This window comes from Mobula hypostoma, chromosome X1 (assembly GCF_963921235.1).
Source record: "Mobula hypostoma chromosome X1, sMobHyp1.1, whole genome shotgun sequence".
In the NCBI taxonomy this organism is placed as follows: Eukaryota; Metazoa; Chordata; class Chondrichthyes; order Myliobatiformes; family Myliobatidae; genus Mobula; species Mobula hypostoma.
The window spans coordinates 55,838,334-55,852,995 of record NC_086128.1 but is presented as its reverse complement, the minus strand read 5'-3'; the positions used below and the strand labels follow the sequence as shown (position 1 = coordinate 55,852,995).

General features: G+C 44.6%; 1 protein-coding gene across 2 annotated transcripts in view; it reads left to right on the top strand.

Annotated features, from left to right (window-relative positions):
* Window positions 1-14,662, top strand: part of lasp1 (LIM and SH3 protein 1) — a 196,336-nt gene that overhangs the window by 162,152 nt on the left and 19,522 nt on the right. For both annotated transcript variants that reach the window (XR_010016496.1, XM_063037182.1), the window contains exon 5: window positions 3,386-3,497. Coding sequence is in view for 1 of the 2 variants with exons in the window: in XM_063037182.1 (XP_062893252.1) it covers window positions 3,386-3,497 (112 nt within the window). In the remaining variant the exon portion in view is untranslated. The remainder of the gene's footprint in view (window positions 1-3,385; window positions 3,498-14,662) is intronic.

The following is a 14,662-nucleotide window of genomic DNA, read 5'->3' as shown; positions in this document are numbered from 1 at the left end:
ACCTTGCTCTTCTTCAGCACTGGGATTATCGTTGCCTTCTTAAAACACCAGGGGATCTTAGACTGAAGCAAGGAGCAGTTGAAGATGTCAGCAAACACTCCAGCTAGCTCGCTTGCACAGACCCGGAGAACCCGTCCTGGGACGCCATCTGGACCCATCGCCTTCCTTGGATTTATCTTCAGGAAGGCCCTTCTAACGTCCTCCTCAGTGACGATGAATCTCGATGCCACCAGGTCCGGTTCATCTGGAGGGAGCTCCTCTTCTGGTTGAATCTTGCGTAGAATACGTTAAGTTCGTCAGGAAGAGAAGCGCCACAGTTATTGATATTCCCAGCCTTTTCTTTGCGTCCAGTCATCTCATTTAGACGCTGCCATAGTCTACTGGCATCCCTCTGGTTAGCCTGGGCTTCCAACTTGGCTCGATATTGCCTCTTGGCGACGTTAATGGCTTTCCGGACAGTACAGTGCAAGACATAAAATTTACTATATGACAATAAGAATATATATCTAAATTGCAAAAAGAGAGTAAAATAGTGAGGTAGTGTTCATGAGTTCATGGTCCATTCATAAATCTGATGGCAGAGGGGAAGAACTTGTTCCTAAGACATTGAGTGTGCTTCTTCAGGCTTGTACCTCCTTCCTGATGGTAGTAAAGAGAGTATGATCTGGATGGTGGTGATCTACTGTACTTACTCCAGCTGCCCTATATCTGCTTTACTAATATGCTAAATTTTAAATACCCTCTGAAAATAGCCCCATTTTAAGGGAATATTGCTGACGTACAACAAAGACAGACTTGGTAACCAGCACTCTTTTTCCCCTGCTCCTTCTCTTCTATGGTGCACTGTCTTTCCTATTAGATTTTGTTTTCTTCAGCCCTTTACTTTTTTCACATCACCTTCTAGCTTCTCACTTCATTCCCCCACACCAACCCACCTTCCCCTTCACCTGGCCTAATCCATCAGCAAGATAAGAATTTAAGATTAGCTGTATTTGTCACCTGTACATCACATATAGTGAAGTGCGTCATTTTGCATCAATGACTAACACAGTCCAGGGATTGTGCTGGGAACAGCCCACAAGTGTTGCCACACTTCCGGCGCCAACAGAGCATGTCCATAGCTCACTGACTCTTAACTGTACGTTTTTGAATGTGGGAGGAAACTGGAGCACCTGGAAGAAACCTGCATGGCCATGGAGAGAACATACAAACTCCCTCCAGACAATGGTGGGAATCAAACACTGGTGAGCGCTGGAGCTCTAAAGCAGTTGTACTGTGCCATTGTGCCAGCTTGTACTCCTCCCACCTTCTCGTTCTGCCTACTACCTTCTTCCTTTCCAGACCTGATAAAGGGTCTCAGCCCAAAATGTCAGCTGTTTATTCCCCTCCACAGATGGTGCATGACTTGAGAGTTCCTCCAGTATTTTATGCAGGTTGCTTAAGAGTATTACTTATTATTATTATTTTACCTAGAGATACAGCATTGTTACAGGCCCTTCCAGCTCAACAAGTCCGTGCCACCCAATTATACCCATGTGACCAATTGGCTTCTAACCTTTACGTCTTTGGAAAGTGGGAGGAAATTGGAGCACGGGGAGAAAATACAGACAGTTAATTGAATCTGGGTCACTGGTGCTGCAAAGCATTGGGCTAACTGCTATGCTACCGTGTCACCCTCATTTATGAAAGGCAGACTTTGTCAATTTTTATTTTTCTGTTTGTATAACGGAAACAAATACAATTTCTAAAATTTGAAAAACCTGTTGATGCAGTGTGAATGGGAAAGCTGTTTCAGTCAACTTGTGTGGAAATGTCATTCAGCAAGAGTGAACACTGTTGAGAAATTGTAAAATCAACATGCATGTGGTGTGTACTGAGCCTGTATGTTAACATCTGCATATATAGTTAATTGACAGGGTATGCACGTAGCTTTTATGCGTTTCCTTGGCAACTTTTTGAATCTGGGGTGCGGCCCTTACACAGAAGTGACGGTGTATTCCTTGCAACAGCACCACCTTGTGGAAAAGGGAGAAAGTAATCCAGCTTCCGTCATCACCCTTCCTGAGTCTGATGTCTATAAACAGCTGATGGAAACCAGAATGTAGAATTACACAGGCACTGGACATTTGCCCTTAACGCTGGTGTCTCCACAAGCGCCTCCTCCCACCAGTCACTCCTTTAGGTCACCAATGTTCCTCTTTCTCCCTCAAGCTTGTTGCATCTTTTAGTTATTTAGGATCTTTTTACAAGTAAGTGAGCCTCCTATTTAACATCTGTTAAACCCCTCTGTTGGGTCACCCCTAAACCTGTCTGCTCCGTCCCAGCTTGTCCTTCATAAGACATCCGTGTACATGACTTTTGTTGAGAACATAGAACAGTACAGCACAGTACAGGCCTTTCGGCCCATGATGTTGAGCCATCCTTTAACTTACTCTGAGATCAATCTAACCCTTCCCTGCCATATAGCCCTCCATTTTGCTTTTGTTCATGTGCTTATCTAAGGGTCTCTTAAATGTCCCTAATGTATCTCCCTCTACTACTGCCCCTGACAGTGGATTGCACCACTCACTGTGTAAAAAATACAAAATTACCTCTAACATGCCCTATATACTTCCCTACAGTCACCTTAACATGTGCCCTTGTATTGGCTGTTTTTGTCCTGGGAAAAGGTCTCTGGCTGTAACATTCAATCTATGCCTTTTATCATCTTGTACCTTTCTATCAAGTCACCTGTCATTCAACTTCACTCCTAAAGGAAAAGTTCTAGCTCGGTCGGCTTGGTCAGCCTTTCCTCATCAGCTCTTCAATCCAGGTGGCATCCTGGTAAGTCTCCTCTAAAACAGGGCTTCCTAACATTTCTTATGCCACGGACTAGTACCATTAAGTAAGGGGTCCATGGACCCCAGGTTAGGAACCCCTGGTCTAAAACTTCCACATCCTTCCTATAATGAGGTGTCCATAGCTAAACACAATATTCCAACTGTGGTCTAACCATGGTTTTATAGAGCTGCAACGTTATCTTGTGACTCTTGAACTCATGAAGGCCAACACACCATACTCCTTCTTAACCACTCTATCACTTGCTTAGGGATCTATTGATGTGGACCACAACGTCTCTCTGTTCCTCCACACTCCTGCCATTAATTCTGTATTCTGCATTCGAGTTCAATCTTCCAAAGTCAATCACTTCACACTTTTCTGGATTAAACTCCATCTGCCACTTCTCAGTTTATCTCTGCATCCTAAGACCATTGGCAACCTTCTACACTATCCACAGCACTACCAACCATGAGGTTTGAGAGCAGTGATGTGATGCAAGACTGGTCAACATGATTGTTGAATAGAAGAGCTTTGTATAATTGTTGTTCCTGTGATCTCTCATCAGGTGAAATATCATGAAGAGTTTGAGAAGAGCAAAGGCATTTCTGCAGTAAGTGCTGAGCGGAGGAGCTCCCATGACACCCAGGAGTACAGGCCACAGCCAGAGACAAATCTAGGTGAGGATACTGCTGTACCATACCATTTATAGGTGTCTGACGGATGTCGCCCATCTCATGCCTTCCAGCCAATAAGATTGCTGACTTTGCTTCAATTTTTTTTAGCTCACACTACTTTCATCGACATTTTTGAAATGGCTGTTCTTTGCTTGAAGACTTCTCCCAGTGGCTAGTCAGGACATGACTACCGCGATGAGGCCAAGCTCAGGTCTGGAGGAGCAACACTTAGATTCCAGCTGAGTGGCCTCCAGACTAATGCATGAACATTGATTTCTCTAACTTCCAATGGGTACTCCTCACTACCCCCCCCCCCTTCTTTTTCTTTTTCCATTCCCCATTCTGGTTACCCTCTCCCCCCTTCTCATCACCTGGCTGTCACCTCCCTTTGTAAAACCTCCTCCTTCCTGTTCTTTCCTATCAGATTCCTCCTCCTTCAACCCCTGACCTCTTCTACCTATCACCTTCCAGCTTCTTACTTCATCTCCCTCCCCATCCACTCACTTCCCCTTCACCTATCACCTGCTTGCTTGTACTCTTTCCTCTCCTCCCCACCTACTTATTCTGGCTTCTACTTCCTTCCTTCCAGTCCTGATGAAAGGTCTTGGCCAAAAGGGCGACTGCTTATTCCCCTCCATAGATGCTGCCTGACCTGAGTTCCTCTAGCATTTTGTGTGTGTTGCTGCTCAAGTTCATGCCCACTTGACTGTGAAATCCATTTGACTCCTTGAACCTCATTAGAACCCTTGATAATTTTCAACAATTCTATCAGTTCTCCCCTAACCATCTCCGCAACACCAACCTCATCTTCTCCAGTTTCGTCAAGTAACTTGTCTCTGGTGCCAAATCTTAGCTGGGAAAGGCTTTGCCTTCTTCCCATAATCCTTGAAATAAATAATCAGAATCAGGTTTCCTATCACTGATATGTTGTGAAATTTGTTGTTTTGCGGTAGCAGTACAGTGCAATACAATAAGAAATGTATTAAAAAGTTTAATTTGAGTTAGTAGTGCAAAATGAGAGCAAAGTGGTGGGTAAGTGGGGGCCTCAGGGCCCTGTGTTTCAATCTTACTTTCAGCCTAGCACACTTCCCGTGTTTCCTTTTTGAAGTTTACAGCAGGCTGCTGTAAAGCACTGCGCTAATCACTGGGCTGCCACACTGCTCTGTCTTGTTTGTGGTTGTATATCTGACTTGTGATCTGTTTGTATTACAGATGACCCACAGGAACAGAACTCTGTGTATGTTGGACAATGTAATAGTGTAGTGGTTAGACATAATTCTTTACAGTGCCAGCAATTATCAATTGGGATTCAATTTGCACTGCTGTCTGTAAGGAGTTTTGTACGCTCTCCTTGTGACTGAGTGGGATTCCTCTGGGTGCTCTGGTTTAATCCCACATTCCAAAGACATAAAATTAGGGTTAGTGAGTTCCGTATGTGCTATGCTGGCGTGGAAGTGAGGCGACACTTGCCCAGCAGAATCCTTCTCAATTTGATTTAAATGACACATTTCACTGTATCACAAACACGAGAAAATCTGTAGATACAGGAAATCCAAGCTGGAGGAACTTGGCGGGCCAGGCAACATCTATGGAAAAGAATACACTGTCAACATTTTCAGGCTGAGCCTCTTCATCAGGACTGGGGGAAAAAAAGATGAGAAGTCAGAGTAAGAAGGTAGGGGGAGGAGAGGAAGAAGTACAAGGTGGTAGGTGATAGGTGAAATGGAGAGGGGGAGGGTGTGAAGTAAAGGGATGGAAAGTTGATAGGTGAAAGAGATAAAGGGCTAGAGAAGGGGAAATCTGATCGGAGAAGACAGAAGAAAGGGAAAGGGGAGGAGCACCAGAGGAACATGATAGGCGGGTAAGGAGATAAGATGAGAGAGAGAATGGGGAATGGTGAAGGGGGGGGGTGCACAATTACCAGAAGTTTGAGAAATTGATCTTCATGCCATCAGGTTGGAGGCTATCCAGACGAATATAAGGCGTTGTTCCTCCAACCTGAGTGTGGCCTTATCGCGACAGTAGAGGAGGCCGTGGCTGACATGTTGGAATGGGAATGGGAAGTAGAACTGAAGTGGGTGGCCACCAGGAAGTCCCACCTTTTCTGGTCTCCCAATCTACGTAGGGTCTCACTGATAGACAGGAGGCCACACAGGGAGCACCAGATGCAGTAGATGACCCCAACGGACTCACAGGTGAAGTGTCACCTGAAGTGTTGATGGTGGAGGAAGGGAAGCCCCTTTCTTTGAAGGAGGAGGAGATCTCCTTTGTTCTGGAATGAAAAGCCTCATCCTGAGAGCAGATTTGGCAGAAATGGAGGAATTGAGAGAAGGGGGTGTCATTTTTATAAGTGACAGGGTGGGAAGAGGTATAGTCTAGGTAGCTGTGAGAATCAGTGGGTTTATAAAATATATCAGCAGATAAAGTGTCTCCAGAAAGAGACAAAGATTGAGAAAGGGAAGGGAGGTGTCGGAAATGGACCAGGTAAATTTGAGGGCAGGGTGGAAGTTTGAGGCAAAGTTGAGGAAGTCGACGAGCTCAGCATGGTGGCAGGAAGCAGCACCAAAGCAGTCGTCAATGTAGCCTAGGAACATAGCGTAGGAACTACTTTATCCAGCTGCACAGTTTCGAAGATGGGTTTCCTCCTCCTTGTGTATCCTGATCTCTGGAAGGCTCGTAGGATTTGTAACTCTGTCTTTCTTCTGCCCTTAGTACTGAATTACATGAAATACTGATAATGTTAACGTTATCCCTTTTGTAGCTTTTTCTTCTGCATTTTCCCACTGGGGTGCAGTGCCACAGAAGTTAAATTACCCAGTGAAAATCCAGATGAATATGAAAATGATGGTGAAAGTTCTAATCCAACTACGGGCAGCCAGGAAATTTAAATGTAATTAAGTCAATCTGAAATACTCGTAGACAATGAAACTAGTGGTTTGTTATCAACACCTAGTTGGTTTACAAATGATCTTTAGGAATGGTAAATCACTGACCTGATAAGGAACTGCTAACCTACAAATGTGATTGGCTTTTCACTACTTCCTCAATTTAAGGTCAGTCAGCGATGTCTATGTCCCACGAACAATTACATTAAAGTGGGACTGCATGAGAGCATGAGGGTTACTGTAACGCAGGGGTTCCCAACCTTTATTATGTCATGGACCCCCATCATTAATCATTAATGGACCCCAGGCTGGGAACCCCTGGTGTAACACTATCTGTGGAATTCTTTGCTACGGATGGCTGTGGAGGCTAAATCATTGAGTATATTTAAATCGGATGTTAATAGCTTCTTGATTAGTCAGGGCCACAAAGGTTACAGGGAGATGGTAGGAGAATGGGGTTGAGAGGGATAATAAGACAGCCATGATGGAATGGCAGAACAGACTCAATGGGCCAAATGGCCTAATTTTCCTCCTATGTCTTATGGTCTTATTACAGTGCCAGTAATTGGGGTTTAATTCCTGCTGCTGTCTATAAGGAGTTTGTATGTTCTCCCTATGACTGCAGGTGCTCTCGTTTCCTTTGTATGGGTTAGAGTTAGTAAGTTGTGGGCATGTTATGTTGGTGCTGGAAACATGGAGACATATGCAGGCTTCCCCCAGTATGTCATGGACTGTGTAGATTGTTGATGCAAAACAACGCATTTCACCACTGTATGTTCAATTCAAGTTTAATCGTTATTCAACCATACATGAGTACCATCAAACAAAATAGCGTTACTCTGGGGCCAAGGCACAAAACACAGTAGCAACACAGCACAAAGCACACATAGCACATATACAACAGCAAGCACATCTAAGATATCAGTAAGATACAGGCACGCAAAAAAAGTCCAGACTGGAGCCATGAATGCCGCAGAAATCTGCAGTTGACCACAGTACAGCTTGTCTTCTGCTGGGGGTGGGCGGGGTGGGGGGGGAGGGCAGCACTGTCCCCAGCCTGGATGCTGCTCCTCATCACCCCTGCAGCTATAAACAGGTGACACCACATCTTGGGGACTAGTCCTCGCTACAATTGAGGCCATGAATCTCCTCCACCGTCCAGCCCTACTCCCTTTCAATAAATCAGTGAATTGAACTTGCGGCATTCCACATTGGTGGTTGGCATCCGAGTGTCTTAAAGGACAATGGGTGACGACAATCATCATCGCAAGCCTGGGGGGAAGGTATGGAGATCCTGAGATGTCCAGTCGTCAAGATCCCCCTCTCTGCCTCACCAGCGTAGTCCAAAGGAAAGCTGTGAAGCAATATGTCTGGCAGCAATGTATTGCTCAAGGAGCTGCTGGAAAGATGTTCAATGATGTCCAATGATGTCTTCATCTCTCCTGAGGCTGCCCACAAGGCAGTGGGGCTGTTTACCCACAGCTAGGGATCTGGTTCATGAGCACCAGGGCATTTCTGCACATCGGTGGGCTTGTGTGCTACATGTGCTGGGCCGTCCTCTGTAGTTCAGGAGTTCAGTTTCTGTGTGTCGCCAGCAAGAAGGTACTACGAGGCTTGCTGTTGGAGAGGCTGTCTACTGGTAGGGAGAGACTTACACATTCAGCTCTCCTTTTTGCAAGACTGCTTGTCAGCATTGGAAGCTGAAAGTGAGAGTGACAACCACTACCCACTACATTACCACACTAGGTGCATCACAACAACCATTTTGACACAATATCAATGTCCAAAAGGGTCTTGCGATCACAAGAAAAGTGACCAAGACAGTCACTCGCTATTAGACTGTATGCCTCCTTTGATTCAGGCAGCAGCATGTAGATTGAAACTGGATATTTCAATGTATGTGTGATAAATTAAGCTAACCTTTATCTGTAATGTTTTTCCCTCTTTCCAAACTGTTTATTCTGTCATAATTTTTTGCTGCCCTGTGCATGAATAAGGTCAATGGACACCAATTTGCTGGTTTGGTTACTGTGCAAGTTTGCAGGGTACACAGGAGGAATCTGGAGTATTGTGTTCAGTTTTGGTCACCAAGTTACAGGAAGGATATAAATAAGGTTGAAAGAGTGCAGAGAAGGTTTACAAGGATGTTGCTGGAACTTGAGAAACTGAGTTACAGAGAAAGGTTGAATAGGTTAGGACTTTATTCCCTGGAGCGTAGAAGAATGGGGGGAGATTTGATAGAGGTATATAAAATTATGATGGGTATAGATAGAGCGAATGCAAGCAGGCTTTTTCCACTGAGGCAAGGGGAGAAAAAAACCAGAGGACATGGGTTAAGGGTGAAGGGGGAAAAGTTTAAAGGGAACATTATGGGGGGCTTCTTCACACAGAGAGTGGTGGGAGTGTGGAGTGAGCTGCCAGATGAACTGGTAAATGCGGGCTCACTTTCAACATTTAAGAAAAACTTGGACAGGTACATGGATGAGAGGTATATGGAGGGATATGGTTCAGGTGCAGGACAGTGGGACTAGGCAAAAAAATGGTTTGGCACAGCCAAGAAGGGCCAAAAGGCCTGTTTCTGTGCTGTAATGTTCTATGGTTCTATTTAGATACAGCACGGTAACAAGCCTTTCCAGCCCAATGACTGTGCTGTCCAATTAACCCACTAACCTGTATGTTTGGAATGTGGGAAGAAACTGGGGCACCCAGAGGAAATTCATGTGGTCACGGGGAGAATGTGAAAATTCCTTACAGACAGTGACAGAATTGAAATCGGGCGCTTGAGCTGGAATTGATTGTTGACCTCAGAAGGAGTAGCGGACCGCATGACCCCATTTACATCGGTTGTGCGCAATTGGAACAGGTCAAAAGCTTTAAGTTCCTCGGGGTCAATATCACAAATGACCTGACTTGGTCCAACCAAGCAGAGTCCACTGCCAAGAAGGCCCACCAGCGCCTTTACTTCCTGAGAAAACTAAAGAAATTTGGCCTGTCCCCTAAAACCCTCACTAATTTTTATAGATGCACCGTAGAAAGCATTCTTCTAGGGTGCATCACAACCTGGTATGGAAGTTGTCCTGTCCAAGACCGAAAGAAGCTGCAGAAGATCGTGAACACGGCACAGCACATCACACAAACCAATCTTCCATCCTTGGAATCACTTTACACCGCACACTGTCAGAGCAGTGCTGCCAGGATAACCAAGGACATGACTCACCCAGCCAACACACTTTTCGTCCCTCTTCCCTCCGGGAGAAGGCTCAGGAGCTTGAAGACTTGTACGGCCAGATTTGGGAACAGCTTCTTTCCAACTGTGATAAGACTGCTGAACGGATCCTGACCCGGATCTGGGCCATACCTTCCAAATATCCGGACCTGTCTCTCAGTTTTTTTGGACTACCTTACTTTCCATTTTTCTATTTATAATTTATAATTTAAATTTTTAATATTTACTAATTTTTACTATTTTTAATATTTTAAATATTTAATATGTGTAGTCCAGGGAGCGGGAAGTGCAGAATCAAATATCGCTGTGATGATTGTACGTTCTAGTATCAATTGTTTGGCAACAATAAAGTATAATACTGTTAGAGAATCCGAATCAGAAGTAGAATTATGTTTGTAAGATTCAAGTACATTTATTATCAAAGCATGCATTAATTATATAACCTTGAGATTTGCTAGCTCACAGGTAGCTGCAAAGCAAGAAACCCAATTAAAGAAAAAAAGAATAAAAATAAAAGACCAACACTGTATGCGCAAAAGAAAGAAAAATATACAAATCATGCAAACAATTGAAGCGAATGACAACATTTGGAATCAAAATTGAGACCTCAGATCTGAACCCCGGGGTAGCCTGGAGTAGGCCCAAAGCCTTGCTTATCCGTTCATCATATTAGTGGATACAGAGCAAAGCAGCTGGGGCATTCTTCACAGCCTCAGCACTATGGAGATGAGCATTGCAGAGAATGAGCGAAATTGGCTCTTGTCCTGATCCGGCACCCTGTATGTTCAAGCTATCTGGACTGGCATTTAAATTGACCTAACAATGGAACAGTAAAAGGCTCTGACACCCTGGAGAGAGGAGTGAAGATCATGGAGAGCAAGTGAAATCACTTTCGGTTCCGATCTGGGCCAGCATTTAAATTGTCTAAACGGTGAATCATACCTTGCACTAGGACCTGGCTGCAGCAAAAGAATCCGGGCCTAGAACATGCTGCCCAGCAACTCGCTCTGGGCCCAGATTTTGTTGCCTAGCCTGAAGACGCTCTCAAGCTCTTCAAATCAGCTCGGTGCCCAGGACGATCCAACCTCACACCTGGGCCAGTTGTATGGACATCGGAACTCCATCTGCAACGATTCTGCATCACAGCATCCCAGCTCATTCCTAGAACTCACCTCGCCATTGCTTGCCCCTTCACTGTTTGAGGCAATAATTTAACACAATTTACTGAAGTCATGAAATTTGTTGTTTTGCGGCAGTAGTAGAATGCAATGCATAAAAATTTACAATGTTACAATAAGAAATACAGAGAAAAATAAGTAAGTAGTGCAAAAAGTGAGGTAGTGTTTATGATACATCGATGCCATGCCTATAATGCCCAGAGGGAAGGACAGAATCACTGGGCCAAATGATCACTCCTTTGTGTTCACTTGAGAACATGAAATTCGGTGATCTAAATTTTATCTACTCATTGTGGTGTGATGCAGGAAGCACAGTTTGTGAAACATTTTCATACGAAGGAATATTCATCATCTCCCACCAAGTGAGCACTGGATGAGGTTACTAAGATAGTACCTCCCACAGCACACCACAATGAAGGACAGGATAGCAGATTCAAGGGGACTCGTACAAAATTCCCTTCGAATCTCATACCATCCTGACTAGGAAAGTTGCTCAGTGGCCACTTCATTAGGTACCTCCTGGCCACTGATTGTATGTTCATGATCTTCTGCTGCTGTAGCCCATCCACTTCAAGGTTCAATGTGTTCAGAGATGTTCTTCTGCACACCACTGTTGTACCATGTGGTTATTTGAGTTACTGTCACCTTCCTGTCAGCTTGAACCAGTCTGGCCATTCTCCTCCCACCTCTCTTATCATCAAGTCATTTTGACCCACAGAATTGCCACTCACTGGATTTTTTTTTGTTTTTCACACCACTCTCTGTAAACTCTAGAGACTGTTGTGCATGAAAATCCCAGGGGATCAGTAGTTTCTGACATACTCAAACCACCCCATCTGCCACCAATGATCATTCCATGATCAGAGTCACTTAGATCACATTTCTTTGCCATTCTGATGTTTGGTCCGAACAACAACTGAACCCCTTGACCAGGTCTGTATGCTTTTATGCATTGAGTTGCTGCCACATGATTGGCTGATTAGATATTTGCATTAACGAGCAGGTGTACCTAATAAAGTGGCCACTGAGTTGTATATTGCTGGTTCTTCATTGTCTCTGTGTATGAATCCTGGAACTCCCTCCCCAGCTGCACTGCACCTTCACACACAGCCCACAACGGCCCAAGAGGACTCACCACCATTTTCTCGAGGGTGATTGGAGATAGAAACATAGAAACATAGAAAATAGGTGCAGGAGTAGGCCATTCGGCCCTTCGAGCCTGCACCGCCATTTATTATGATCATGGCTGATCATCCAACTCAGAACCCAGCCTTCCCTCCATACCCCCTGACCCCTGTAGCCACAAGGGCCATATCTAACTTCCTTTTAAACATAGCTAATGAACTGGCCTCAACAGTTTGCTGTGGCAGAGAATTCCACAGATTCACCACTCTCTGTGTGAAGAAGTTTTTCCTAACCTCGGTCCTAAAAGGCTTCCCCTCTATCCTCAAACTGTGACCCCTCGTTCTAGACCTCCCCAACATCGGGAACAATCTTCCTGCATCTAGCCTGTCCAATCCCTTTAGGATCTTATACGTTTCAATCATATCCCCCCTCAATCTTCTAAATTCCAACGAGTACAAGCCCAGTTCATCCAGTCTTTCTTCATATGAAAGACCTGCCATCCCAGGAATCAATCTGGTGAACCTTCTTTGTACTCCCTCTATGGCAAAGATGTCTTTCCTCAGATTAGGGGACCAAAACTGCACACAATACTCCAGGTGTGGTCTCACCAAGGCCTTGTACAACTGCAGTAGTACCTCCCTGCTCCTGTACTCGAATCCTCTCACTATAAATGCCAGCATACCGTTCGCCTTTTTCACCGCCTGCTGTACCTGCATGCCCACTTTCAATGACTGGTGTATAATGACACCCAGGTCTCGTTGCACCTCCCCTTTTCCTAATCGGCCACCATTCAGATAATAATCTGTTTTCCTATTTTTGCCACCAAAGTGGATAACTTCACATTTATCCACATTAAATTGCATCTGCCATGAGTTTGCCCACTCACCCAACCTATCCAAGTCACCCTGCATCCTCTTAGCATCCTCCTCACTGCTAACACTGCCACCCAGCTTTGTGTCATCCGCAAACTTGGAGATGCTGCATTTAATTCCCTCATCCAAGTCATTAATATATATTGTAAACAACTGGGGTCCCAGCACTGAGCCTTGCGGTACCCCACTAGTCACCGCCTGCCATTCTGAAAAGGTCCCGTTTATTCCCACTCTTTGCTTCCTGTCTGCTAACCAATTCTCCACCCACACCAATACCTTACCCCCAATACCGTGTGCTTTAAGTTTGCACACTAATCTCCTATGTGGGACCTTGTCAAAAGCCTTTTGAAAATCCAAATATACCACATCCACTGGTTCTCCCCTATCCACTCTACTAGTTACATCCTCAAAAAATTCTGAGATTCGTCAGACATGATTTTCCTTTCACAAATCCATGCTGACTTTGTCCGATCATTTCACCGCTTTCCAAATGTGCTGTTATCACATCCTTGATAACTGACTCCAGCAGTTTCCCCACCACCGACGTTAGGCTAACCGGCCTATAATTCCCCGGTTTCTCTCTCCCTCCTTTTTTAAAAAGTGGGGTTACATTAGCCACCCTCCAATCCTCAGGAACTAGTCCAGAATCTAACGAGTTTTGAAAAATTATCACTAATGCATCCACTATTTCTTGGGCCACTTCCTTAAGCACTCTGGGATGCAGACCATCTGGCCCTGGGGATTTATCTGCCTTCAATCCCTTCAATTTACCTAACACCACTTCCCTACTAACATGTATTTCGCTCAGTTCCTCTATCTCACTGGACCCTCTGTCCCTTACTATTTCTGGAAGATTATTTATGTCCTCCTTAGTGAAGACAGAACCAAAGTAATTATTCAATTGGTCTGCCATGTCCTTGCTCCCCATAATCAATTCACCTGTTTCTGTTTGCAGGGGACCTACATTTGTCTTTATCAGTCTTTTCCTTTTTACATATCTATAAAAGCTTTTACAGTCCGTTTTTATGTTCTCTGCCAGTTTTCTCTCATAATCTTTTTTCCCCTTCCTAATTAAGCCCTTTGTCCTCCTCTGCTGAACTCTGAATTTCTCCCAGTCCTCAGGTGAGCCACTTTCTCTGGCTAATTTGTATGCTACTTCTTTGGAATTGATACTATCCCTAATTTCTCTTGTCAGCCACGGGTGCACTACCTTCCTTGATTTATTCTTTTGCCAAACTGGGATGAACAATTGTTGTAGTTCATCCATGCAACCTTTAAATGCCTGCCATTGCATATCCACCGTCAATCCTTGAAGTGTCATTTGCCAGTCTATCTTAGCTAATTCATGTCTCATACCTTCAAAGTTACCCCTCTTTAAGTTCAGAACCTTTGTTTCTGAATTAACTACGTCACTCTCCATGTTAATGAAGAATTCCACCATATTATGGTCACTCTTACCCAAGGGGCCTCTCACGACAAGATCGCTAATTAACCCTTCCTCATTGCTCAAAACCCAGTCCAGAATAGCCTGCTCTCTAGTCGGTTCCTCGACATGTTGGTTCAAAAAACCATCCCGCATACATTCCAAGAAATCCTCTTCCTCAGCACCTTTACCAATTTGGTTCACCCAGTCTACATGTAGATTGAAGTCACCCATTATAACTGCTGTTCCTTTATTGCACACATTTCTAATTTCCTGTTTAATACCATCTCCGACCTCACTACTACTGTTAGGTGGCCTGTACACAACTCCCACCAGCGTCTTCTGCCCCTTAGTGTTACGCAGCTCTACCCATATCGATTCCACATCTTCCCGGCTTATGTCCTTCCTTTCTATTGCGTTAATCTCTTTTTTAACCAGCAACGCCACCCCACCTCCCCT